This window comes from Stylophora pistillata, chromosome 14 (genome assembly GCF_964205215.1).
Source record: "Stylophora pistillata chromosome 14, jaStyPist1.2, whole genome shotgun sequence".
In the NCBI taxonomy this organism is placed as follows: domain Eukaryota; kingdom Metazoa; phylum Cnidaria; class Anthozoa; order Scleractinia; family Pocilloporidae; genus Stylophora; species Stylophora pistillata.
The window spans coordinates 2,069,203-2,097,145 of record NC_142532.1 but is presented as its reverse complement, the minus strand read 5'-3'; the positions used below and the strand labels follow the sequence as shown (position 1 = coordinate 2,097,145).

The window sequence follows — 27,943 nt, the reverse complement described above, 5'->3', positions numbered from 1 at the left end:
TTCTTATCTTATCTCATTTTAGGTACGCTTTAGCAGATGTTGATATCGCGTGCAATAAACTTGGACTAGCGCCCATCGAATCATGCGATCACGTCAAATCACGTGTTACACGCGAGGGACAAGGTCCAAGAGTAACATTTTATCTTCTGCCCTCAACACCTCCGCGAACGTCACGAAAAAAAAGACATTCTATATCGGGAAATATGAAGGATCGTCTACTCTGACACTGGCAGACATCAAAATTACGCAAGGTAACCACATAATTTATGAATATAGTGATTTTATTTGTCACCTAGCATCTCAAAAGAATGAATCAGCTAATTGATCTACCTTGGGATAGATTGTGACCACTCCACAGTATTTCAGGCGTGTAAGCTGCGGTAAATATTGTATGAAAAATAAGTGTATTTGTTAACAATATTCTCTATTTTGCGCGAAAATATGCACGAATATTTGTCCACGGACATTATCTGTTCTGCGAAGCTCACAGTTTTCCTCGAGCTTCGGTCTCGGAAAACTGTTCCATCTGCGAATAGACAATCATTGTCCAAGGACAAAAATACCAGCACAGTTTAACTAAAATAGAGGCTATTATGTTTATTATCCCTCAAATATTTTGCAACGTGCGTGAAAAAATGTTTACGAACAGCTTGCTGTTTGCTACGTTTCCTTATCAGTTTTCTCTTGTACGACTTTATGACCAAACAAATATATGCCTTCTTCTGCTAAAACTTCAAAACGCTCTCATCTTAAATGGAATTTTGAATGAATAAAGAATTATTGTAGTGGACGTTAGGTTTGAAAATTTAGGAATATTTAACAATTATTCCACAAGCGCGCGTTGGATATGAGATGATAAATAGCCAACGAGGGGCGTAGCGCCGAGTTGGCTATAATCATCTCATATTCAACAAGCGTGAGTGGAATAATTGTTTTATTAAAAAAAAGCGCCCCCAAGATATTAGACAAATCTTCTCGACTTTATTTTGTTAGAAGAAACCGGATGTTACAATGTACAGATATTAGATTATTGTATATTGGCTCATATACCATAATGGCTAAGCCAATAAAAAGTCTTGAATTGCATTATCCAATGATCCAGTTTTTAATTATACTTGTCATTACGTGATATCTTCTAATATCCCCAGTTTAGCTGGTGATATCTATGAGATTTAGTTTATAAGAATTGTTGATTGGCAGACCCAGGGCTTCGCGAAGTTTTGAAATTAGTAAATACACCAAAAAGGCTTACGTCCTTGTCCCAATGTCCCTGCAGACATACTCAAACAGACTCAAATCCGCCTCAGTCGCATTAAATGAGCGGTGGAGAAAAGATTCGAAAATTTGAGGTAATCAAATCTGAAAGGAGAGGTAATTTGGTGAACAGGCAACTGATTTCAAAAAGACAATAGTGAGTATAATTTTTTTTATTTTCCAATTTCAGTTTCGAGAAACTCAACCATTTTGACTGAGATGTATTTTGAAAATTCATCACCCGATTAAAAAAAGCAGTCACGAAACACTTTTTAATACCATACCGTGTGCGATTGTTAAATCAAGGTGAAATTAATGAAAAGGCAAGGAAAATACAGGATTTCAGGCTGAGTTTACATGAGTCTTAAATATGAATGGCAACAGATAGTACGTCATTACTCATTCAAACCAAACAGATTAAAAACAAGTAATTTTTCTCCCTCAATCGACATGAAGGCAAACTTTCCACCAAACAATATATGATGGTTTTTCTATTTGAATAACATTTGGAACCAGCTAACAATTCAAGAGGTCGGTTCATGAAAATTATTTAAAAAAATATCAACTGCATCTACATGATTCAGAACACCGCTTGTTTGTAATTAACTTTATGTGGCTCGTTTGCCATTAAAGGATATCTCGTTTGAGATTAGAATCAACAATTTGACATCTCTTGTTTACCATTATGACTAAAAGGGTTGCAATTATCAATTGCATTCCCTAGTCCGTAACGCAAAAGAACAAACGGCATCGTTAAAAGAACTCAGTGCAATTGAATCTGTTTGCAGATACTGTTAAAAAGTTGAACTTCTTCATTTATACACTATATAACTAATCAAAGATTTCATGTAATCGTGAAAGAAATTGCATATGCATGTAGATTTTTAGTTTCTCGAAAAATTTTCTAATTTATGTCAAAGATTTACGTTTTTATGTTTCAAACAATAATTCTTATTTTCCTCTCTCCCCTTTGTATTGATGCATGTAAGAGCGCAAAATGTCACCAAATGAAATGTCTTTTCTGGCCGTTATATCGGTGCATGTAAATGATTAACTCGTGCAATTTTCATTCAGAGCTATCATCAAATTGGAAATTTTTATAAAATGCACCTGATTTCTTCGTTGTAATTTTACGGTCAAATGTGTTGTTTTGAAGTGTTTTTCTTAGTCTCAGCACAATTATATATTCGAATGAGATGTCAATGCTCTTTGCTTGGAAACTCATGAATTGGAAAAAAGCCTCGAATTCGTATTAAAAACATCGAGATAACTTGCAACTGCTTTAAGCCGCCAGAGGAGAAGGAAAACCATCCGACGGCAACAAATAAAATTGCATTTACATATATATAAAAATGTACATGTATTTTTTTTTTTTTTTTTTTAATTGTGAACCTGGCGTTTTTATTACATTTTAATGACAGTAATGGTTCCTTTTTCTCTATGGGGCCAAAATGGCGCGCTTTTTGCAAAATTGATTTTAAATGAAATACTTATCAATCTACTGGCTTGTTTATCTCTACAGCCAAACTGTCTCTTATATCTTTCCTACCAGTGATTAAAATCCTGTCCTTTTGGAAATCAACCCACATCAAAAATGTTCCTTTTGAGATACCATGAACCTCTCTTTCGATCCACACATGACTTAGCAAATTTTCTCAGCTGGACTGTAGATTTACCGTTCATATAAATTGTCGACGATTCACGCTGAAAACAGCTCCTTTGCTTAGATTCCGTTTATGCACCTGAACGTATTCCTGTCCCAGCTGTTCACCTCATGGCTATTGGGAAAACGGAGAGAAAAGACATGATTTTAATAACTGAGCAAAAACACAATAACATAGATTCTGCTTTCACATGTCGTTTCACAAGTGTTGTTTGTATGACAAGAAAGGGAGGGAAAGAGCTTGGCTGTTCAAATTTTTTTGTTGCGTTCATTACAACCAATTAGAAATTTACAGAATAGAAAATTATTCAGTAAAAGACATGACAACGAAAAATGAGCGCCAACAGCGCGCGTTCAAAATGAGTAGTTGTTCGACATTATGTGTGCTCTCTATCAGGGTTACTGTGACAACAAAAGCGGATTTCTAAGACTACGCGGCAAAGTTCTCCAAACCTTAATCAAAAGAATCCTTTTTTCACTTTATGGCCGGTTTTAAGGTGCCGGATATTTCCAGACATGGTCTGTAGCTTAAGTACCAATTCTGACTTCAGCTGGTACATAAAAGAACACTTAGTGATGTGTCACAAACCCACGTGTTGTTTGTTCTAGGAAACCTACACGAACACATCTGTTTGATGGAGACTTTGCTTCTTCAAAGATCTACCGGTCACGTACAAACAAGTTTTCAAGCGGATATTTACGTTATGCCTTCAGGGAACACTCGACTGGTCTAAAAAGTGCGCTCCGAACCAAATCAAGAAATTCAAATGAACATTATTCAGAATAATTATTCAAAATAGTTACGCGCGAGAAAAATTGTTGATCTAAACTCGCTCAACTAGGCCCTCTGTAGAAATGTTATCTTCCTTTCGTCCTTTGACCATAAAGAATGAAGTGGAGCAATTAAGAAATTGCGGATTCTAATATGAGACCCTGATTTTACGGTTCCAAATACTAAAATAGAGCATAAATATGAAAAAAAAAAATTCATTTGTACCTTAAATACTACCATTAATAAAAAGTTCATAAAATTTGGCGAATACTTCAGTTCCTAACCTGTCTGCCTCTTTTGTTTTAAGTTAATGTAACTATTCTAAACTTGTGATTGGTGTTCAGTCCACGTTCAGAGTTCAATCGCGATTTCACCGGGAGCAGATTGCACCTGCAATTTCGTCGGGTTACAAACTTTTCGACAAAACCAATTCAATCTTCACCAAAATCACTTGTTGGAAGTTCGTTTGAACCCCGAATGGCCATGTTAGCTCAGGCTCTTATCTTGGATCGAAAAAGGTTTGAATTATTGCAACCAGGAGTCAATCACTGCCGTCCTGTTCCAACACACTATCAGAAATTTTGTCAGCAATAATGGTAGGCCCTCTTCGAAATGATTACCGAGATTGAGAATTCTTGTAAGCTACATGAAAATCGTTGTGAAATTCTACTTGTCGAAGCCAAGAAAGTGTTACTTAACGTCATATTAACAATGTAAGTGAAAAACTCCAACTAACTTCTACTTTCAACACACTACTGGGAAAACTTCAAAACTAGTTTCGTCTACGACCTCGTTGGTTGATAACAGACAAAAATCTAAAAATTTGAAAGTGAAAAATTTTTAGATTTTTGTTTGTTATCAACTGACAAGGTCGTAGACCAAACTAGTTTTGAAGTTTTCGCAATAGTGTGTTGAAAGTAGAAGTTATTTGGAGTTTTTCACTTACATGGTTAATATTTCATGAAAATCGGTCATAAGTCAAATGATTCCTCCATAGGGAATGTAGATGATAAAAACAAACCAAGGCTATAATATCAAATCAAAGCACTTCAAATTATCTCAGAGACGGTAGTCTAAACTGTTCATTTCCCCATTTTTTTTTTTCAAGACTCGGGCGTACTAAATGTCTCGCATTATACAAATGTAAAATTACATTTTCTCCGCGCAAAATTAGGTGGCTATCTGCATTTTGTATTAGTTTCCTGCCGGGAGTTAAAAAATAAAACCTTTCAATTAACAACTTCGCTAAAGGTCTTTAAACTGGACACACAACGTCCCATCTTGTGATTACATTTACACTGAATCATAATTCTTTCTTTTGGAATTCTTAGTTGGGTTTTAATTCATCAACGCTCGAATTTTAAGGATTGTCATTAAACATGTCAAAAAGAGAAAGAAAAAATCTGAACAATTTTAGAGAAGATCAGTTTGCCCTATAGCATAGGTTTGGACGGTTCAGCAAAAGCTGCTCTCCCAAAACACAATTTATCAAGCTGATCCAAGCGAGTTTGCTCCATAATTTTTAGGTTTGTTGGTTCGCAACAAATTGCGACCGAAGGTTAAATATTGTGAATTGTAACATGAAGCGAACACAATCTCCAAAAGCTGAGAATAAAATTCTAAGCTGAATTTGACTGGTTGGAGAGAAGGGTAAACATTCAAGGTAGACAAATCCTGTAATTTCAACGTTTTCACCAAAAAGGACAAAAATCACTTTTCTTTCATCAAGGAATAGACAAACTGTGAAATTCTAAAACTACATAAAAAATATCGGTCTAAATTTTAACTCTACAATGTAAATTAGAGCCGAGATATCGAGAAATAAATATTGAGAATCAATTAATAATTCAGACTCGATAGATGCTTAGCTCTTGAATAGGGTCTGGTGGCCACAATATTTGCAACGAAATTAGAATAGGCATTTTGCAGAATTCAGTTGTTAAATTTTTTTTTTTTTAATTAATTATTACGGAAAATTCTACTATCTTGTGTTTACCCGACATGTATCGAAAAATTCATAAATTTCTTAAGCTTAGCTTTAACACAAATATAGTTTGTTAAGTTTAAATGTAGTTAGAACTGACAGCGCTTGGCGCTACTGAGGAATTATTTAATAATAGTTTTTAATAATTTTATTACTTATAGCGCGCAAATTAACATTAAAATACGATCAAATGCGCAGAAATACATGAAGTTCTTGTTAATAATAATAATAATTTATTTCTTATATAGCGCTATTTACAATAACAGATCAATAGCGTTCAGACGTGAAGGTATTTTTCTGCACATCACGTACGTGAGGTCCATTGTTTTATGACAAACTTTTTGCGCTGTCACATCGTGCGGTTTTTAAATGACAGACAGCTACAGGGGTTGAGAAACTTACTTCGATTTCTTGTTCGATGAAGCTGACTCGATCAGTGGTTCGAATTTTTGAAGTGATCACCGAAATTCATGATTAAATTCCCTTTCTATCAGACAGCGTAAACTCAGAAAAATGAAACTAACAAATGAAACTAAAAAAGAAAAAAAAAGGTTTTTGTCTCGTGACCTCATCTCGAGCCCAGGTCAAGGCAACAATGCATTAATATTATGCTAACTACAGAAATCAAAAAACGTGCGGTTCAGCGCAAATCTGCAGTTGTGCGAAGAATTACAGATATTATATTTTAAGTTCCACCCCGTCTAAAGTACGTGAGGGCGTAAATAATACGATATATCTAATGGACCTTGCTTCAAAACAGGAAGTTTGACTATGATTAAAACTGTGAACCAGCATCGCTAGGTCAAGTGCTAGCGTACTTACCACAATTTTATTCAGGTGTTTCTGCACCCAAGGTACGTATGCAAGCCTCTTACAAGGTTAGTACTAAAGAACTGTTCTGAAAGCCGGTAAAATTAAAAAATTTAGCAATAGAGCTGTAGGTTAGGCTAAGAGCTCCTTCACAGTGCACTGGCAAAATTTTATTTCTTGATCTCGCTCAGTGATTGATTAATTTGAAGGAATTTCTCTATTGGTCAAAAAACATTACGGTGAAACCTCGATTTAACAAACCTCTAAAAAACGAGGTCCTCGAACTATAACGAACGATACTTCAGTTTCAGCCCAGCTTAAGTTACCGTAAAATGTATTCCACAAAACCTCGAGATAACGAACCCTCGATATAACGAACCCGTTTCCCCAGTCCCTTAGCACTTCGTTAAATCGAGGTTCCACTGTACATCGATGTTTGTGGACATTTTACTCGCCCAGTCCTTAAATCCTTAAAAAAAACCTTTTATAACGAAATCTGTCAAGCTTCCAGAAACTTCACGCCTAATTAACTCTGCTTCTTGTAATTCCACATTGCTTCCCACATTTAATTTACATTCAGATAATGCAAATTGTCAGTTACAATGGACCCCTCCTCAACTTGATGGCAAAGACCCCAGCAATTTTTCTTACACTCCTTAAGCAGGTGTATAACCCACTCGCTGCTAAGTGAAACTATCTGAAATGACCAAATCGAGGGTTTACTTTGGCGCTGGTATAAATTTCCTGTGTGCATCACAATATGCATTTAAGAAATCAATTTTCACCCACGTGAAAGTTCCGCGATTGTTTTATATTTGTGAGTGAATGCTCAGCATAAATCTTATTAATAGTTTGCAGTATAATAAAAACTTTACAGGAGAAAAGAGTACGAACCACGAACGCTACAAGGGGAAGGCATCATGAGAGCCTGTTATATGAACGAGCATCAAATCAGATCAAGAGACAAATTGGCAAGTTTCCATTGGGTCCAAGTAAGCTCTTGTCACGATCGTGGTTCAGAGAAAATGTGTCTTTATTGAAAAATTCCCCCCTTGACCTGGGTTCCCTACTTCAAGAGCGAGCTCAGATTTCACCATCTTAAATCTTGTTTACTGACATATCCCATTACACTTCGCTGAGAAAAACACCTCACGTGCCGCACGTGAGAATCATCACGCGAGAGTACTCAACAGTCAAATTTTGTCACGTGCGGAAATTGCACCCACCTTTAGTCACGTGCGGAAATTGAGTGTGAAAACAAACATCCAATCTATTCGATTCCTTTCACTAAAGGCATTTGTCCTATGAAAGTTGAAATTCACAAGACTTCGGAAGAAATTATAGAATTAGTAATAATAAATAATTACAATAATAATGAAATGAAGATTAAGAGCAACTACGCCTTAAAGGTGATATTAGAATGAAGAAAGAAATCGTGGTGTGTAACAAGATTTTTTTTTTACTACAAAGAGTATCTCTTTCTACTTCTTTCCCCAGCAACGTATTGTACAAAGTGTTTCTGGCATCATCTCCTTACACCGGGCAAACAATGTAAATTGTCACCATGGCGCCTTGATAAACAGTTTTGATTATTGAAATGAAATGGATCATTAAAGCACACGTTGGAATTCCATAGCCTCGGTACATGTAAAACCAAGTTTGGGCAGTGTCAACCGCTTGTACCCGCCCCAGTGGCCTTGGCCACGAAAACACTGCGAGACTAACGTAAAAAAATTATTTGACGTCATAGTTCTAAACACGCCGCTCTGATTGGTCCGACACGGAGCAGATATGCATCTAGCTTAATCTGGAAAATATATGCGAAGATTGAAGGACCTGTTTTGCGCTCATTTCATTCGATACTGGGTTGTCAGAAGTCATATCTAAGTTTCGTGCAGCATTCTTTGTTCTATTTTGTGAAAATTCCCACAATTTGTACAACTGTTATCTCAATTCAATTTAAAAAAGCAGCAAAGTGTGAAATAGGTCAAATAGATTACTTAGTCATGTTCACGTATCAAATGGGCTACGGACACGGTCTGTCAACTGACGTCATAATCTCATTTACAATCTATGAATGACTTCCGAAATCTTTAACAAACCATTAGTTGTTGAAAATTAAAAGAAAAGAGGGAAAAATATTTGGGGCTGTTGAGATGTATTTTCGCTTCTTTTCTTGTATTTCATGATAGAATGTCAAATAAATCTGCCTCTTTCACATTTATAAGGTAAATACCATAAATGCCTTTCAAAAGGGAATTAAAAAAACAACTTTGACCCGGATACAATAGTATTACTATGCTAATTTATTAAAATATATTCTAAGCACGTTTTCAAGTTTTCAATACAGCAATGCCACTTCATATCTCATCCAAACACATCACGCTACCAAACGATTCGACTCCACTGGAATAAATTCACAAAAGATCTAAACCAACAGGGATTTAGTAAGTGTCCCGTCATTCTTTCGCTATTTTGAGAACGGTTTTCTTATCATAGCTCTGTAATTTGCTTCGGATGAAAAATAGAGGTTGTAATTTTGCAGTGTTGAAGATTGTAAACCAATATCGTGCCTCGATTTCGTAGGAACCCTACGCCGTATCTTTCCGCGGGGACGGATTCAACAAAAAGGTTTACGCCGTTAATTTTCCACCCTGGAACACCTTTAAGCAAAGAGGGATTACTTCACAATCCTCGACAGAGATTCGAGACTGTGGAGAAACCTTTGGAGCAACCAAATTCATCGAGAACAGATCACCGGACGAAGACAACAACAACATCCGTTCAGAGAAAAATGGCGAGCAAGTTAGTAAAGACTAGGTACGTTTTGTCTGCGATTTCTTTGTCTTTAAATTAGAATTAGCCTTCACGCATTGCAAATTGCGACTCTCGAGGGAATAGTTAGGATTTGAATTGTTTAGAAATAAAAATCTTTTGTACACATTCGTGAGCAAACCTAAGTCATTATTCACTCCAGGCGCCTGACACCTCGAAGATTGATCGTCAGTTAGTATGACACCTTGAAGTTTTCCTTGCTTGTACCAAACACGCTATCGAGCTTATTTAGTACAATCTTTGCAGCGTCTTTTTTTGTATCAGTGAGAGTTTCCAAAGTTCATTTTCTTGTATTATGTGAGTCGATTGCGATATCTGTTATGCTAATATAATACGCGATCTCCTCTTTCAAAACTTGCAAATGTTTCTCGCCATTGCTTCTCTTTCAAGGCCTTTAATAACACTTAAGCGATTGTGCTTTCACATACTGCACTAAATGCTTATATTTTCCACTGACGAAACCAGCGTGTTTTCGTTTGCAGATAAAATCGAGGAAATAATAGTTTGATATGAAGTTTATTAAACGTCGTGTGTACACGATTAAGGTAGAATTCAGTAATTCTAGTTTTTGTTTGTCACAATCAGCGGTTTGATTGGTGTGATGTGGTTTGTAATTACTCGTTTGATCTGCATTTATTTGCTCGCAAACGTTTACTGTGCAAATATTGTTCGTTTAAGAGCGTTTCAGAAGGTTGTATCAAGTTTTTTTTCCCTTTTCTTTCAGTAATTGCATCAGAATTAGGTAGACTTGGTGAAGCAAATATTTACATTGTTGTTTATCGGTAAACCATGATAAATGCCCACATATGGTCTCTTGTGTTTTTCATTTACATTCTCTTGCTAAAATTGTCTTTTTCTGAGCTATTTCTGTGATGCTGACATTTAAATATCTGCCAGCTGCTATTTATGTTTCACAAGAGTTAATTCATTACTATATTTTTTTTTTACTATATTTTGCAATCTGCAAATAGGCCATTTTTGTTAGCGGTACCAATTTAGAGAATCTGCCAAAAAAAAAAAAACTATTTTGCTGCAATCGTGTGACATCAAATTGTACCCATATATGCCACACTCGTTTGCTGGCCTCAAATGTTAGTGATTTTCATATCTATAAATTAAGTGAACAGCAGAGAAACATCTAGAATTTAAAAACATTTCTGAAGACGGTTATCAACAAAGCAGTGTGCAGCCCAAAATCTCGGTCCATTCTTGCTGAGATTACATGTACCTGAGCAAGATAAAAACTTGATAACTGTTAAGTTTGAGTATTCTCATTACCTGTTTACTGGATAATGTATGGATATTATAGGGAGAAGTTAAATTTTAATCACTTCTGAAGGGTTGATCTCCTTATCTTATCCATAAACAGTGAGAATCAGAAGAAGAGAAGATCACGTGATGCAGCTCGATCCAGGAGAGGACAGCAGAATGATGAGTTTGTGGAGCTTGCCAATCAGCTGCCATTGCCTGCAGGACTGTCATCGCAGCTTGACAGATTGTGCATCATGCGGCTGGTCAACAGCTACATTAAAATGAAAAACCTTCTTCAATCTCTGGTGTCCCAAGGTAAGGACTTTTTCCTTACAGATTCAAACAGTTTGAAAAATTTTTTTATCTTATACTAATTACCCTTATAAATTCTTTTAGACACAAAGAAGATTGTCTCTCTTAATGTAGCAGATACCATGGTATACGACAAGGCGTCACTGGAGGTAAGCTTTAATTTACACTGTTTAAACACCTCACTATCTCATGCTACAGACGAGCTTTAAATTAGCAGTAATAAGCCTCAAAATGTGTTATGACTTTTTATCTGATAGTGAACAAGGAGAATTAACACTCTGGTACTCAGAAATTTACCATATTTTGTTTGTCTTTAGGCACTAGATGGGTTCGTCTTTGTTGTAACACCAGATGGCCAGTGCATTTATGTGTCAGATAACATAACCCATTATATGGGACTCACACAGGTAAATCACCCAATCCCTCTGAAACTGCCAAGATCTTATTCCAAATTCTCTCCTCTAGCCACAATACATTTCCTTATTAATCAGCTAAAGAGAAGTTGAGTGGTATCAAGGTCAGAGCATTCACCAGCAAATGACTGTCTATTTTTATAATCTTTCTACTGCCTAATGAGTTATTATGGAGATACAAGGTAATTTGGTTTTATCAACTGAGTGAGTAATGTAAATTGGCCACCTTGGACATTTTGAGTGTTAGCCCTTCCTCACAGTCTGTTAGCCCTCTGTCCTTTTTCTCTGACAAACAGCTAATGGCCAATGATCTTCTTTTCTATTGGGGTAAAGGTAGAGGTAAGAGTCACTTAACTCCCAATTAGCCCATGATCTGATTGCTTATTCTCCCCTCTAGCTGCCATACATTTCTCAGTAAATTAATTGTGAGAATTTGTTGTTAGATCAAGATAAAACATTCAACTTCCACCTGATAACATAAAAATTCTCACCACCTCTTTGCTTGATAATGTATGAATGTCATAGGGAGAAGTTACATGTTAATCACTTCTGGGAGTTATAGGGTTTACTATTCCCAACAATTAACCTTCCTAATTGGCGTCAATATTATAAAAGACTTAAATATGATTGCATTGTTATTTTTGTCTCTGACAGATTGAAGTAACTGGTAACAGTTTCTACAAATATATCCACCCCTGTGATCATGAAGAACTGTCCAATCAGCTCGGAGGACAGATTCCACTGGAAGACATGGAAATCTTTGATGGCCTGTTCTGCTCTGATTCTGTCTTTATGATGAGCAACCACCTGAAGGGCGGATCAAAAAAATCCATCCATGAGAACCCACACAAGTCATTCTTCTTGCGCATAAAAAGCACGTTGACGAGCAGGGGAAAGAATGTTAACCTTCGAGCCTCAACCTACAGAGTAAGGCCAACATCAAATTGATTATCAAATTGAAGGGTTAGATTAAATAAACACCACCACACCAAAGTACTGCTCAGTACCTTTCATTTGAATGGTCATATGCAAGGGTTTTAACTGCAGAATCAAAAGTCTTCAACATCACTACAGACAGCGCAACACAAAAATGCTACTCTGTGACTTTCATTTTAGGGGTTAATCCCTTGAAAACTTATGATTTATTTCACCAAAATCATTCTTATGTTAAAATGTCAATTTGTTAACCCTTTCATATCCAAAATTCTGGTTAGCAATTCTCCTTACTGTCTGCTATGCAGTTCTTGTGATGCTAATAATCCTAACGTTAATATATATATTTTTTTTTATTCTCATCACTTGTCTGCTTGATAAGGAGAAAGTCTGTCTTGGTCACTCGTGGAAGTTAACGCGTTAAAATGTTCTTTTGATCCTTCAGGTCGTCCACTGCACTGGTTGCATGAAAATGTCTGTGAAAGTGTCAGACTCTGGAGAAGAAGAAAAGGTTCCATTGTTTATGGTTGCCATTGGAGTACCACTTATGTTCACATCGACTTTTGAAGTTCCGCTAGACAGAGCCACATTTACCAGTCGTCACAGCCTTGACATGAAATTCCTTTCATGTGATGACAGGTTGGTGAATGAACTCCTTCTATCGCGTGGCTTTTGCAGTTTTTCAAATATTTTCCTCTTCCCAAACTTGCCTCATTTACAAACTTGTTCTTTGCAGAAGAAACTTAATCTCACCCTGATCCAACATCATAGATCAATTTTTATGTTTAAAGGGAAACTCCTTTATTTTAGTTTTCACTATTATTGGTTTACTGGAAAAAGAAAAATTAAGGTGTCATCTTCTGGTGAACTCTCAATTTGTGGGGCCAATGAAGTAGTTCACCACACTGGATAATATTGAGTGAAACTGTGGCAATTTTCCAGATACAAGTCTAGAAAGTTACTGCCTCTTTTTAGTCCTCATGCACTCTCTGGTGTTTTCACTTAGTCAATGTCTTGTTTTTTATTTTCCCCCAGTGTATCAGACCTCCTTGGTTTCACACCAGCAGAGATTGTTGGCAAGTCTTGGTATCACTTCCAACATGCATGTGACTTGGACACAGCATTAGCATGTCACAAGACATGTGAGTAACCGTACACATAGTCATGCTTTTTTCATTTCATTTCACTAGCCAATTTAAACCCCTGAACTCCTAGAAGTGATTAACATGGAACTTCTCCCTATAATATCCATACATTATCCAGCAAACAGGTAATGAGAATACTCAAACTTATCAGGTATTTATTGTGTCCCTGATCCAACACCAGATTCCCTTAACTAATTTACATGGAAATGTGTAGCAGCCAGAGGGGAGACTTAACAATCAGATCTTGGAGGTAAAGGGTTCAAACTAATGCTGATACCAATCTTATAAGCTCAATAAAAAGCCACTTATCATGAACTGAACCCATGCCAAACAAACTGAGACTCAAAAGAACAACAGTAATCTAGCCTGCAGAGATTATTAAATTATTAAATTATTATTAAATTTAAATTTATACTGCGCAGTTTCTATAAAAATATTCAACTGCGAGAGATAACAGCTATAAGTAAAAATTTATTGAAGAATTTTCTTTCTATTTGTCACAGTGCTGACCAAGGGGCAGTCTGTGAGCAAATACTACCGATTCTTGGTTCGTAATGGAGGATGGGTGTGGCTTCAGACCAAGGCCAACATTGTTTATGACAGTAAGACATGCCAGCCGCAGTTTGTCCTCTGCACAAATTACATCATCATGTAAGTTTAAAACAGGAGTGATTTTAAAGTTGTTATAGACACATTTTAAAAGGAATAGTAATAATTTTCATGTACAGTAGCTCAAAAACATAGTAGAAGTATGGTTTAGCTGAAAGACTGGGTGTACTCAGAGTGAAAGGGAGTGGTTTGGAAGATTTCCTATGTACTCACAGGAAAACTGTGTGTTGTCATGTTTGGGAGATGTTTGTTAAAAAAAATGTCTGTATCTATCATCAAGTTCATCCATAAGTAGTGTCTCTTTGATCTTAACAGATGTATGACTAAATCCTTAGCCCTGCTCACCAAGCTTGCCCTTCTGGGAAATGTCTGGTAAATTCAGGGGACTTTTGATTCAATTTCGAACTTGTACCCCTCATAAAATAAAACACTGCAAAAGGGACATCTCCCTCAGTATAACAGGAGAGAAGTTTACTAGGACTAATGAATTGTTATCTGAACTTATTTCCTCAGGAGAGTTGATGAGAAGGATTTTGTACTGTCCACTGAACAACTCAACCCCATTCCTGCTCCTCTGGGTCTGGACCTTGTGGTGAAAAAAGAAAATGAAAAGGGAAGGGGAAGGGGAACTAGGAGAAAACATTCCATTGTGCTGGAGGAACGTACCAAGGTGCTGAAGGCAACAGCTAATGAACAGCGTCCAAGTGCAGACATCAAACCAAAGAAGGAGAGCAACCTAAAATCCTGCTGTATGAAGACACTCCCAAAACAGGCAGCAAAGAAATCCTGTCAGTGTCTTGAGGATGTTGACTGTGAGCATATTAATTTTCAGGTGAGCTAGGCCTAGAAGGTGCACAACTGTTCATCATTTCTTGTTATATATTGAGTCAATTAAACCCAGGAGGCCTTTAGAAAGTGAATTTTTAACTGTGTACTTTAAAACCTTAGTACTTTTTTAGGCAATCTTACCAAATATGATCTATGATGTATTTATTAATATTTATTTTTTTGTGGTTGTCAGGAGTGCATTCCAGTGGCATGGGACACCAATGATGACCTCATTGAGCAACAAAAGGAATATGAAAAGCTGCTGCAAACACACTATGGTGTTACTGATGACTTTCCCAGTCCCACCCACTCAGAAAACAGCACTGCTGAAAATAGAGTCCCCTACATTCCTTCTCCAAGTAATGACCAAAACATTGACAAAGGGAAGGTAGCTAATGAGGAGGAAGAAAATTTTGATGAACGTGCTCCATTTATTCCACTTTCTATCATGGACTCAGAGCTGGATTGTGATGATGATTTAATAGTTGAGATTCCTTTCCTTGATTCACCAATGATACCATCACCCTCATCATGGCTACTAAATGCTGACGAAAGCATTCCATCTCCAGGAAGTTCTGCTATGCTGCCTCCAGCCAACCCTCCACCCTACAACTGTCGCCCTAGTCTGTCAAACTCAAGCTCACCTGTGTTAAACAGAAAGGAGATCCCTATGGCTGTTAAACGCAATGGGTATGTGACAAACGAGACAGCTTACAAAGGGAAAGCACTGTTTCCAAACATCAGTCCCTGGGAGGCTGAAGTGAATGCACCAGTTCAGAATATTAATCTTTTGCAAGGTGAAGACCTGCTTGAAGCGCTTGAATGTGGCGACTTCTTGTGACCTTTGACTGATAGACTAAAGCCGCCTGTATGTCCCATCTAGGAGTGACAGTCGGAGGACCTATTTCAATTATCTGTAGGTTATATACTCAACTTTACAAGTTGTTTGCATTGAATTTCTGATTGTATAGCAATATGCAATTCCAGTAATCTTCATCAGGGAACGTATGTCACTGATTCACTCATATTTAGCTTTAAGTTTGGAATTTTTTAGTTTGTTTTTCTGTTTGATGATAGAGTGGTGGAGTGGTGAGCGTTATGGACTCCGAATAGAAAGGTTAGAGCCCTGGCCGAGTCCTCATGCATGACATGTTACCCTCCTACTGCCTCTCTCCACCCAGGGCAGGGTTGTTTAAAGCTGGGTTAAGATAACCTTGGGTTAGTGCGATATCTGGTTTCGGATCTGAAAGCTCTGAAGAAAATTTAGTATAATTCCTTTGAAGTACAATTCAATGATTGAATGCTCCAAAAAGAATAGAAAAAAGTATCAGAAACAGCTTTTGAACAAAGGAATAACTTAAGAAACTCAGATTAAGAATCTGACGTTGGGTTTGGGCTAATCAGCCTTTGAACACCTGGGCCTGCAGAAATAGAAATGGGTACCAGTTAGCTTTCAGGGAAATCCAAAATAACTGAGGAGGACTGGGGAATAGCTGTTATGGACTGTCATCCTATCCCATGTAGATATACAACTAGAAATATGTACAAATCAGGGATAAGCAACCACAGGCCACAGTTTTGAGCTTCTTGGTCTTAAGATTTAAGAATACCTTTTTTTCCTTAATAGGGAAATATGAATAAGCAATAAAGTTACCTGTACTGATGTGGTGTAGACAAACTTTTTGCAAGTTGATTGTGTTGTGTTTGCCACTCAACAGATTTTTGACATGTTTTCCAAATGTGAGGCACACTAGAAGGCAACTTGACAGGATATAACAATATTAAAAAATTGTCTCAAGTTTAGGAAAAAGATATCTTTAGTGAGTTCTCATTCAGAAATTTATGCCTGCTGCATTTGCAGAGAAGGTGTCTAAAACCTTGTTGAGTGGCAGGGTAACAATTATCACTACCAGTTTTTGATTCTGGTGAAAAAGAAGCATACTGAGTTAAATCATTCTTCAAAGAGCAAAATCTTAAGCTGTGCCTCACAGATACCAAGGCAGTAAATGCAGAAAATCCTAGGAGCAGGACTTATTTCTCAACTGCAGTTGGTTATCAAGTTTAAAATTGTCCAGACTGTTTGGATTCAAACAAAAGAACTTCTAGCTTCACTCAGCAGGTTTAATGACACTAAGATTGTCCTCGTAGAGTGGTAATTTAAATTGTGTGTATACATTCAGTCACAACAGTATTAGTCCAAAGAAAACATAGTCTTTTATAGTAGCTTCAAAATTAGTTGTAGTATACTACAAGATTTTACTCATATAGTGCAGTATTGAATGTAGTGTATGTCTATGGCTGAGTGCATTGTGTGCCTCCTTTGTTTTCTTTGTGGTGGTGTGAATGTTTGTCCTACTGATCACTTGATGGCTTCTTTGTGCCTGTGTCAGTTTGGTCATTTGGGAATGGAATGTTCTAAAGGGAATCAAATGTTATAAAGATCTGCATTAGGAATTTTGTAACTTTACAGTGTAGTGTGTTTGAATGCTCTTGTTGGTCTGCTAGTCTAACTTGCAGAGGTGTGTGGAAAGCCTTCAATGTAGAATCACAATTTATTTCACCAATAGTGATGCATATAAACTTAAAAAAAAAAGTATTGAGTGATTGATATAGCTACAGGCATATTTAGTAAGGTTGTATTGTTGGCAAAAACTGACAACTTGAGTAAACTTCTCAAGAGCTTTACATCTTTGAATTCTTCATCATTAAAATCAAAACATGTACAGGTATAGATGCTGGTCAATGATCTACAGGATGGGGAACTCTGAAATCCTTTCCTATAAATGAGTAGGAAAGTTGCTAGTTCAGAAGTGAAATCTTTTGATCCCTTATAACCATTTTTTCTTCATTGAAGCTCTCATTTGGGAACTCAACAGTTTCAATAAATCATCTCTTTTGCACAAAACCCTGACATATCTTCCCTCAATCCTGTTGTAGGAGTTCAAACAAGATCACATAGATCCCGTGGAAAATTCATTCTCGCCTGGGTTTGTTGCCTTTTACATGATCATTAAAACTTCATTGCTTTACAATCATTTTATCTGATCAACTTAAAATGATGTGTGAGAAAGTAATTCCTATTCGGAAAACAACTGAAATACCATTAAAAAGATTCTGAACTGGACTGTTGGGCTTTCTTTGAGCTCAAAATACTTGGGCTGTCGGGCAGTTTGTGGGAAATTTCAGCAAAATCAATCCATCTCTCATCAATCACACAGCTCCAACCTGCAACAAGTTCCCATCTTGTCTAGAAACCTCCATAGCTCTGCCCTTTTCAAACACTGGTTTGGAAAACTAACAAAGTTCTATGCCCTATAATGAACCCTATGTGTAGTTGTAGAAATTCGGCCTGAGAAAAAAAAAAAAAGGAAAAAAAAAGGAAAAAAAAATTCAGGGCCATACAGGATTTGAACCCATGACCTCTGCAATACTGGTGCAGTGCTATGCATCTGTTCAGTAACAAATCACAGATGATGTAAAAATGCACTAAGAACATTTAACAAGTGGCACATAAGGCATAGTCACATATGTCACATGTTCTTACAAACTAAATGAATCATATAAAAAAGAAACATTATTGAGGTTATCCAAGGAACCCAATTATCAACAGAATCTTGTCAATAAGTCACTCATTCAAAGTGACATTCTTTCCAACTCTTCTCTCTTTTTCTCTAAGATCTTTCAATACAGGAATATCTTTCAACATTTGAGGTGTGACTTTTGACCACTGTATTCCAACTGGGCTCTGTTTATGTCCTTGGCATTGGATAATCCTTGTGGGTGTTACAATGTAGTCTACCTACATGTGAACAACAGAAGAATTATAGTAACCACCTTGTAATGAAGCTATCTGCAATAAATGTTTTTAGAAAAGTTCAGGGAACCTAACTGTTGAAAAGACTTTGATTGCAAAAACTGCGAGGAAGGTGTTCAAGAACTTGTAACAAAGACAATTAGAACATAGCTAGCAGAGTCACACAATCAAATTCATTATACCCAAGCGTGCTCAAAATCCCGATACTGCACGCTGATAGCGTCAGCAAATCCGACTTCGCCAGAAATTTTTTTTTTCGCGCGAGCGGCCATTGTTAGCGCAGGGAAACTAATATATTTCGCGACAATAGTTGGATACAAACAGAAACTCGGCCTACTAGTCCGAAAATGAAGACGATGTCTGGACCTTTTCCCTTGGGCTAGAGTTCTTAAATGAGGCAGAAAAAGAGAAAAACAAAGGAAAAGGAGACTCGGCATTAGCGCCGTCACGATTCGCTTCAACTGATATTGTTGTCCGTTTTTCGCGTCGGATTTGATGCACAATTCCACCGGCTATGTTCTAAAACAACTGGTTCATGCTTTCGGCTGTGCACTATCGAGTTATGGAGCACGTGGGAAGTTTGGAAAGCACTCAAAGAAGCTAGAGTTGCCCTCGGCCATCGCCTCGGGCAACTCTTACACTTCTTTCATGCTCTCCAAACTTCCCTCATGCTCCATAACTCGATAGTGAACGCTAAAGCATGAACCAATTGTTAATTGCATAATTACTGTTGTCATTGTCGCATAATGTATACAACCTGGTGACACTCTTTGTTGAATAATCTTGTCCACAATTGGTAGTCATCATATAGTTGTATAGTTCAGTTGTAGAGTGTTTTAGAGAACCATTCTGAAGGATCTCAAGATTAGTTTCTGTTTGGAATAACTCTGAGGGATCTCCAGATAAGTGTATGATTAGAATTGCTTTGAAGGATCTTGAGATTAGTTTCTGTTTTAAAGCCATTCCAAAAGATTTCGATATTGTAATTTAGTTTATCGGAGACTAGAGAATAGACTGATAGAGGAACATTGAGCGGTCATACAGTAGAAAACATTCAGTAAGGCTTCACTGAAAGTTGGCCGTTACCCATTTCTACTCCTGAGCGGAGAGTGGTACTACAAAGGTAAAGTTTCTTGTCCAAGAACACAACACAATGACCATAACAGATCTCAAACACAGACCTCTTGAACCTGGGTTTAGTGTATGATACTGACACCCTCCCCCAAACTAACCAACTAAGGCAGGTTAACCCTTATTCACTCCCCAGATCCCATTAGTAATTCTCCTTACTGTCCGCAATACAATTCTTATGAGGTTAGTTTGGAGAATTTGGTACAGGATCAACTGATAATCCCCTGATTTTCTCATTACTTGTCTGCTTGATACTGTATTGATAATTGTAAGGAGAAATTCTGTTTTGGTCATTCATGGGAGTTTTCCTTAACATGAAGCAACTAGGAGTATTACAGGGTTCGTGCCTTTTTAAGAAAAAAATTTCAAGGAATTTTCCGGGATTTTTCCAGTACTCCAAATTTCACCATAAAACCTTTCATTCCTAAGATTTCAAAATCAATTCTCCTCCTTGCAGTCTATACTGGGGGGGGTAACCTTGCAATGGACTGGCATCTCATTGAGGGGGAGGGGTTGTAATACCAGGGTTTGCATGGGTCCTGGAAAACCTGGAAAGTCCTGGAACTTTATTTTGAGATTTTCCAGGACTGGAAAGTCCTAGAAAAAGACTACAAGGTCTGGATAGTCCTGGAAGTTTCCTTAAATCAAGCAATAAAGTTTCAGAATTTACATTATAAGAAATGTGTATTTCATCAGACTTCCCTCACATTTTGCCAGAACCCAGTTACACTCCTGGGTGAACAGAAACACTGTGAAAGTATATTGATTTTCTTGAACTTTGAACTTGGACCTCTCAACTCATAGTCCATTGCACTGACCCTTAGGCCACTGCATCAGTCCCACACAAAAATATAATGACCTGACATATTTATCAAACTTGAAGAAAACTTTCAATTGAAAAAAGATCATCATTTTGAGGCACTCTACGCATTTTCTAGCCATCTGTTACATCATAATTATGATCCCACAAAACCAATTTTTTTTTAACAAAAAAAGAGAGAATGTGTACTTTACCATCAGATCATGTACGTCAATCAGCTCATCCGGAATATCCACTACCTGACAATCATGAACAGTAGACACCATAACTGTGTCTTGATTGACTGCTCCCATGGTAAACCAACATGGCATATTCCATATCAGCATATCCCTCACCTTTGCCAATGCGATAACCCGTTGTGTGATATCAAATGAGGATGAACACTTGTGCATTTCCACCAGGATGTGTCAGCCACAAAAATTGCTTAAATCATGCTGTCCCAAATAACAAGTACAATGTATCACAGGCATCAGATGTCAATTGTACACAATCTGTCTTCAAGGCTCTGGGAAGTTTAACACTTTTGCTGCTATGAGTGACTAGCATGTAATTTCTCTATACAATATCACTCCTGAATCACACATCAAGGTCACAAGAGTACAGAAAATGATTACCAACCAGAGAAAATTCTGATTTTAAAACAAATTCTCCTCATCAGCAGCTTAGGTAATGTATAGAGGAAAGAATGGAGAATATGCGCACTGACATTAAGGTGTAAAGAATTACAGGGCTTGACACTAACGGTAGCCAACTAGCCACAGACTATGGTAGTTGAAATTCAGTTTTGGCCAGTGGTTTTCGATTTCCATTAGCCAGTTTCACACAACCCCTCTTTTCAGGTTATCACCTGATGCACAGACTACGAATCTGTTAGACTGCAAACAAGTATCGAACAATTTTTTCCAGTCTCGTTATCAGTCTCTTTTTTCCCTGTTTTTGAAAGCAGAGGCAAGAAAGGATCCCAGTGCCATGATGGCTAAAATGGATTGAAAGACGAAGAAGAGAAGAAAACTTTATTCAAGAGTCAATGTATTTAGCTTTACAAGTGTAAAAAATAATTAGAGACGCTTCTTATATACTAAATATACTTGTTACTTAACCTAAAGAAGTTTAAAGATAAATATACTGGTTATTTACACATTCAGAGTAAAATTTCAAATGTAAAACCTGAGCCTTATTTACATATTAATAATACTTTTAATGGCTAAAAATTAATTTTGTACAGAATGATGAAATCTTATTTTATGAGCAGATTTCACAGTCCATGCAGGTGTCTTTTAACACACTGGTTAAAAGACACTGGTTAAGACACACTGTTTCTAGGTCGTATTTGATTATTCACAAGAAACTGGGCTCGACCCTTACCTTTAGAAGACACTGCCACAGAACCAATCACAATAAGGTCAATATTGATCTTATGTTCCAATCCCACAGGTGCGCTGTAATTAGTAATACCTTCCCTGGTCGCACACTTCTTCAGCATTGCAGTATTAGCCCCTGTCGGTGGTAAAATGCGGTTGAATAAACCAGATTTTAACCGTGGTGTTGGGACAAGCAACATTTTCCCTTCGTGTAACACCTGGTATCTCACCCATTCTTGCGGCTTGTCCGGGTTCACCTTGATAGTTTTCGCCCTCTTAAATATTTCCATGGCAACGACTCTTTCGCCAGCTGCATTTGCACCCTTAAAATTTGGGATACGATTGTGAACTGGCCGTGGAAAATTCGCCAAATTGTTTTTCTCTATGTAGTCCCATATATGTTGACGAATCGAAGCTTTTGTTGTGATATCTGGAGCCTGAGCACTCATAGCGGCTCGCTTTAGTTTAATTGAATTGTTCTCTGAATTGGTAGTCACGGTGGATGGAATTTCATCGCACAGTAATAAAAGAACAAATTCAAACTTTGCGCGGTGACCGCCATCTTGGAATTTTAATATGAGCGTTACTGGGGTCTAATGTCCAAGTTTCAATTCTTCGTTCCCAGTGCCACACATGGGGGAGCACATATACCTGAGAACGAGGTAGGTGCCAGTTGTGTGGTAGACAACGTGGCGGATTTGAAAATCAATAATTTATTTATCAAATAAAAATGAACTTTTGTCCTAAGCTAGCGAATAATCTTTAGTGTTTGTGACAGAAAAATAAGTACCAGTTGGGCAGCCAGACTGATACGACGCCTTTGTTGGAGTTGTCTTCCTAGCAAGACAGACAAATACGAAGAGAGAAAATTCATAGTTTGAAGAAAAGAGAGCAAACGCCAGGAGTCGCTGGTACTATGCACCCGATGGGACAGTAAGGGTCGAAGACGCTTACTGCTGCTCGTAATGTTCTCTGCTGCTACGCAGTGCTAATAAACCCGATCAGGTCGAAACAACGGCCCACAGTTGCATCGTTACTTTCTGTTTAACTGCATCTTGTCGTGGCTGCGTTTCGTTTTCTATGATGGAACAGCCTGGCTACATTGGAGCGGAACTCGTTGTTCGGCTCTTTGCACGTTGTTCTTTTTTCGCCATCACCTCACCCCTCGATACCATGCTCCCTGTTTTTGTTTATTTGACGGAGCGGATGCAGATGTTCCTCTCAGTCTCAAAAGTTCATCCATATTTAGCTATAACAGTTAAAAAAAAAACTTAAAAATATCCCTTTTGAAAACCATTTTATTTCTTTTTTAATAGTAAACAATTTTTGTGCTGGTTAACTAAAACAATTTTTTATTCACTATGACTTGACTTAAAAAATCGCAAATCGGTTTCCTCATTGCCGACAGCGACTTAGCAAAGAACCATTACTGCCCTAATAATCCTTACTTCACGTTTCTGACAATTTTTCTCTTAGACAGACCATCTGTTCTGTCCCATCGACAATAAAAATTGACGCAAGACTATATAGCACATACACAGAGGTGAAACTTGTTTCTTTAGCAATATCTCTCATAATGTTTTATCCTCAATCTTGACGTCACCGTGTTTATCCACCGACAAACACACTCAATATTTAAATTTGGTCCGTCGAATGGAAAGAAACTTTTGCACTTTGAATATGCAAAGACAAAAGAAACAGCTGCTCTCGATATCAAGGCCTTGTAGATTAGTGCGAGGTTTAGTCCAAGCGCTTGACTCAAACGGCGTTTCCTTCACAGTCGTTTGGAAATGAGGGTATCCTACCTTGCGATGGAGTAGTGAGTTAATTCACTGAATTCTTACATAGATATATTGTCAACGAAGGCCGACATTTTCGCTGAGTAACAGGGCAAACGACTTTGTTATCAATGATCTTTTTCGCCAAGTTTATGTTCAGTTCTAAGAGAGGCTGATGGCTTTCAACAACAGCATGGCCGTCTCGGGACAGAGCAACACCAACGAAACTTTGTGCTGCGAATCGGTGCCTCAAGAATCTTCAGAGGAAGTTTTTGTGTTTCTAATAATTACTTTAATCCTGTGTGTTTTGGGTAATAGTGCAGTTTGTATTATAGTTTCACGCTATTACCAGTTACACACTGTGACCAACGCATATTTCGTGAACATGGCCGTAATTCAAATGCTCTTCGCTTTATTCTCTATTCCGCCATATCTGCAATTATCAAGCTCAAGGTTTGAAGCGGAAAATTCTGAGTGGCTTTGTGTTCTTATTGAGTTTACTTTTGAGCTTTTTTCAGCTCTTTCGAACTTAGCGTTAACTCTTGTTGCTGTGGAACGTTACTATGTTATCAGCAATTCCGGCAAGAAGAAAATTTCGGCCAAAATCACGGGAAGACTTGTAGCTTTTGCCTTCACACTGGCACTAACTTTTTCTGTTTTATGGGCAGTTCTGGCAAAGGGATCGAATCATTGTCTGAATTCTTCAGTCTTATTGTGTTTTCCTGTAATAAGCGCTCCTAAAACGAAAACTTTACGAACTCTGAATATCATTTACATTACGTTGTGTTTTTTCCTTCCTATGTTGTTAATGGCTGTATTATTTATCAAAATGTCAAAATTACTATGGAGTGGATTTAACAAAGTACGGCCTCTTGGAGTTGGGAATCAAAACACTATTCGCTTCTTTGCTGAAATCAAAACAACAAGGACAATGTTCTTTTTATCGATTCTTCATCTCTGCTGTTGGCTGCCACTTTGCATACTTTCCACTTATTTATCTCTTCCACGTAGAACCGGTGAGCTTTATCCAAGATCAGCGACAGCAAAAATTGTTACAATTTGTCTAGCGTTAGTCTCCTCTTGCGCAAATCCTTTGGTGTACGCGCTACGAAATCCGCGTTTTAGTATTATGCTCAGACCGAATAAACGGTCAAAAGGAAAGAAACGGGTTCAGTTTTACAAGGATCAAGAAAAATGCAAGAGCTCTACCGTAAGGACATCTCCATCTTGGGCACAAAGATCGATTTGTTCAGTTGTATATGATGCGAGTAGAAGCGACGAAACACAGGCGACATCTTCGACATTGCTGTCTTAAACACTCGAGTATAAGGACATTCTCTCGTGTTGACGTGAGAGCAACAAAAGCATGTCTGTTTTTACGGAACAAAAGGACAGCTGCTTCTACTGCGAAAACCCTAGAGTTCCTGCCTTTTTTCTGATTGTCTTTTCTAAATTTAATTTTTATGCAAGACACACTATGAGTGTAACATTCTGCGCGGTTCTTGAAAAAATCTTATAGAGTACTCGAGTCGTCTCCACGTTTTGCCTAAAACACAAGGATTTTACATCAATATTTTATTCCTCTGAAGTCTCTGGTAAATTTCTTGCAGCCTCGGCTCAGCTTATGCTTTCTCTGCGAATTAAATAGTAAAGAAGATCTTCAGTTAACTTTCTGTGATATCTATTTCGAAATTTCCGGGCCAAGAACCAGGAGCCTGGAGAGTGATTACTTTTTAATTTATAACTCAGCATTTGAACGGGAAATTAGCATTAGATCAGCATTAGATCGAGTAACTCCAGTTGTTACAAAAGCCACAAAGAAATTGTGGAAATCTATTCCTCTATTCACGTAAACTCTCATTAAAATTTGTCCTATTATTTATAATTTCTCACAGAAATATATGTGATAAATATATAAAATTAGAATCTATCTGGAGGAGATGCTTTAGCTGGCTGTATGGTGCTCAATACATAACGTAGAGCGTAAATAGAAATAGTAAAAGTTGTTGATTTTACTATTTCTAAAATTAGAATCTATCTATAAAAAGGATGAAAAGTTCCAGTATTATTTAAGGTGTCTCTGCAACCGGCAGAAATAACCGAGATTTTATAAATCCTTGATCGTTGTCTGTCTCACACTTGATTCTTTCGTCAGTGAAACGAGGAGAGATTACTTTAAATAATTTGCATGTTAAAAATATTATTATATGGAATAGTAAATACAGCCGAGTGTAACTGCATCGCCTTATATATTTTTTGAAAATACCAAATTAAAATGGATCCTTTTCAGTTATTTAGTAGGTAGGTAGGTAAATAGGTAGATAGTTTATTCTGATTAAAATCGCAGCCAAAAGCTGAATTAGATTAATCGTTACAATAGTAAAATCTAATAAAAGTATAAGAAAATTAGAAGAAAAATGTACACAAATTAACTACAACTACTATATATAAATGTGTTCATGAGTCTCTTCGTCTTAGCGAGAGGAACATTAAATTTCCTCTTTCGTCTTAAATTGAGTTCACAATTGTTATGAGGAGGCAAGAGCTTATACAGTTTATGGTCTGAGTTACAAGTGATTGGAATCAAAAAGCTTAGTTGTGATAGACTGCCTGCGTTGGGAGAGCGTCTCCAAATTGGCTTGATTTAATGCGTCGCTATATGGAACAAACGGAAAAATAATTCGCACGGCGCGTATCTGTAGCTGTTGTAACTCAACAGATAAGTATGCGGGAAGCGCTTTGTGAAACACCGGGCATGCGTGTTCCATTACTGGGCGGATACATGTCGTGTAAAAGATGAGCAGATCTTTGGCGGGAATATTCGCTCTCCTAAGTTGTTTAAGAAAATATAATCGACTCGCTACTTTTTTACTTTTTACAGCAACATGACAGTTCCACCGAAGGTCAGAAGAAATGTTTAGCCCTAAAAACTTAACAATGGACACTACCTCTATTGCTTTCCCATTGATAACAATTGGATAGGTTCAATTTATATATGTAATTAGGTTCGTAGCATTTTCCGGACTAAGATAAAAGATGAACTTAACGTCGACTATTATGGGATGAGACTTTCCGAATCGTAAGTAAAAATCTCTTTGAATATAAGTTGAAACTTCTGCATTAAATGCAGGAATTATCTTCCTTTTTGGACAGATGAAAACGCAAAAAACTATATATATATATAAGGACTGATTTCAAACAAAGAATAAAAGTACAGCTTTGCTTCAAAAAAGAAGCTTTGCTTCAAAAAAGAAAAAGTTTTCCTTTTGTTTGCTCCTTATCAACTCTAAACCTAGAGGTTTCTGTTTTGGATAATACGTCACTCCTTAATCACACATTTAGGTCACAAGAATAACGGAGACGTTCACCAACTAAAGAAGCTGTTGATTAACTCATTCTCTTCAGCGAAGAAGGTTCAATTTATATATTCAAATGGGTTTAAATATTCAAAGAGTTTGTTTCTTCGCAAAGTAGAGCATTTATCGTTTTCAATTTCTAGTAGACTTCGTTCCTGTTGAATTAGGCAAGATCATTAGTACTGAGACTTTCGTATTTTTTTTTTTTCAGGCCTTATTTTCACCACTATTTTAGTAATTTATATTACTGCGAGGATCGTTTTCATACATTTTGTAAAACCGCATGACATATATATGATTTTCATATATTCAAAACTCATTAATTCTCCTTGTCAGGCTAATGTTAGAGGGAACTGATGATAATTGAATACAAGCGATCAAATTTTATTCTGACGAGATGTTCCTTGAGCACTGCAAAACTGCATTAGTATTTTAATCAAGTAGAATGGTGCGTTTTCCGAATCCAAACACGACGGGGATCGGGAGAATTCAAAACACTTCTGTAAACACGAGACGCTTTACCCACGGGATTCATAGTAACTGTAAATCCTCTAATATAAGCCACTGGTGGGGCTTATTTATTTCAAGTACTTTTTGGGGGGGGGTGGCTTATTGGAAGGGGAGCTTAATGAATTTCTCTCTCTAAAGAGGAGGGGCTTATTAGAAGGGAAGGCTTTTTAGAGGGGGGCGTAATAGAGGAATTACGGTATCTAGATGAAGAGAGTTACATGCTAAGTCTGAGAGCATTGTGTCCTGCGTGGGCACCTAGCACAGGGACCCCACGGATGGACTCAAAGCGAAACCGCTCGATCAGGAGTCCAATCTAAAGAGAATTCGTTAAAAATTTACCACTTTTTTTTTCTTCATACAAACC

General features: G+C 37.2%; 2 protein-coding genes, 1 long non-coding RNA gene and 1 pseudogene across 7 annotated transcripts; 2 read left to right on the top strand and 2 right to left on the bottom strand.

Annotated features, from left to right (window-relative positions):
* Positions 1-109: 109 nt before the first annotated feature.
* On the top strand, positions 110-17,538 carry LOC111335815 (hypoxia-inducible factor 1-alpha). 4 transcript variants are annotated; one of them, XM_022941811.2, is made up of 11 exons: positions 110-251; positions 9,070-9,303; positions 10,688-10,884; positions 10,966-11,030; positions 11,199-11,288; positions 11,949-12,221; positions 12,673-12,866; positions 13,263-13,369; positions 13,876-14,023; positions 14,495-14,813; positions 15,003-17,538. In XM_022941811.2, exons 2-11 carry the CDS (start codon positions 9,278-9,280, stop codon positions 15,648-15,650), a joined length of 2,067 nt encoding a protein of 688 aa, XP_022797546.2. In that variant the 5' UTR covers positions 110-251; positions 9,070-9,277; the 3' UTR covers positions 15,651-17,538. The 4 variants fall into 4 exon arrangements, with proteins under 4 accessions (XP_022797546.2, XP_088600924.1, XP_088600923.1 ...); XM_088744798.1 differs by lacking the exon at positions 110-251 and adding an exon at positions 6,416-6,527; XM_088744797.1 differs by lacking the exon at positions 110-251 and adding an exon at positions 6,420-6,551.
* On the bottom strand, positions 962-3,937 carry LOC148716097 (uncharacterized). The gene is made up of 2 exons (XR_015995241.1): positions 3,371-3,937; positions 962-3,032 (listed from the first exon to the last, which is right to left on the bottom strand). It is a non-coding gene; the product is annotated as an uncharacterized LOC148716097 (long non-coding RNA).
* On the bottom strand, positions 17,348-22,521 carry LOC111335816 (methenyltetrahydrofolate synthase domain-containing protein-like; annotated as a pseudogene). Its single transcript, XR_015995240.1, has 3 exons — positions 21,942-22,521; positions 20,769-20,929; positions 17,348-18,608 (listed from the first exon to the last, which is right to left on the bottom strand). The product of XR_015995240.1 is annotated as a methenyltetrahydrofolate synthase domain-containing protein-like (transcript).
* A 736-nt stretch (positions 22,522-23,257) lies between these two features.
* On the top strand, positions 23,258-27,456 carry LOC148716096 (G protein-coupled receptor 135-like). Its single transcript, XM_088744799.1, has one exon. It carries the CDS (start codon positions 23,889-23,891, stop codon positions 25,026-25,028), a length of 1,140 nt encoding a protein of 379 aa, XP_088600925.1. The 5' UTR covers positions 23,258-23,888; the 3' UTR covers positions 25,029-27,456.
* Positions 27,457-27,943: the final 487 nt, after the last annotated feature.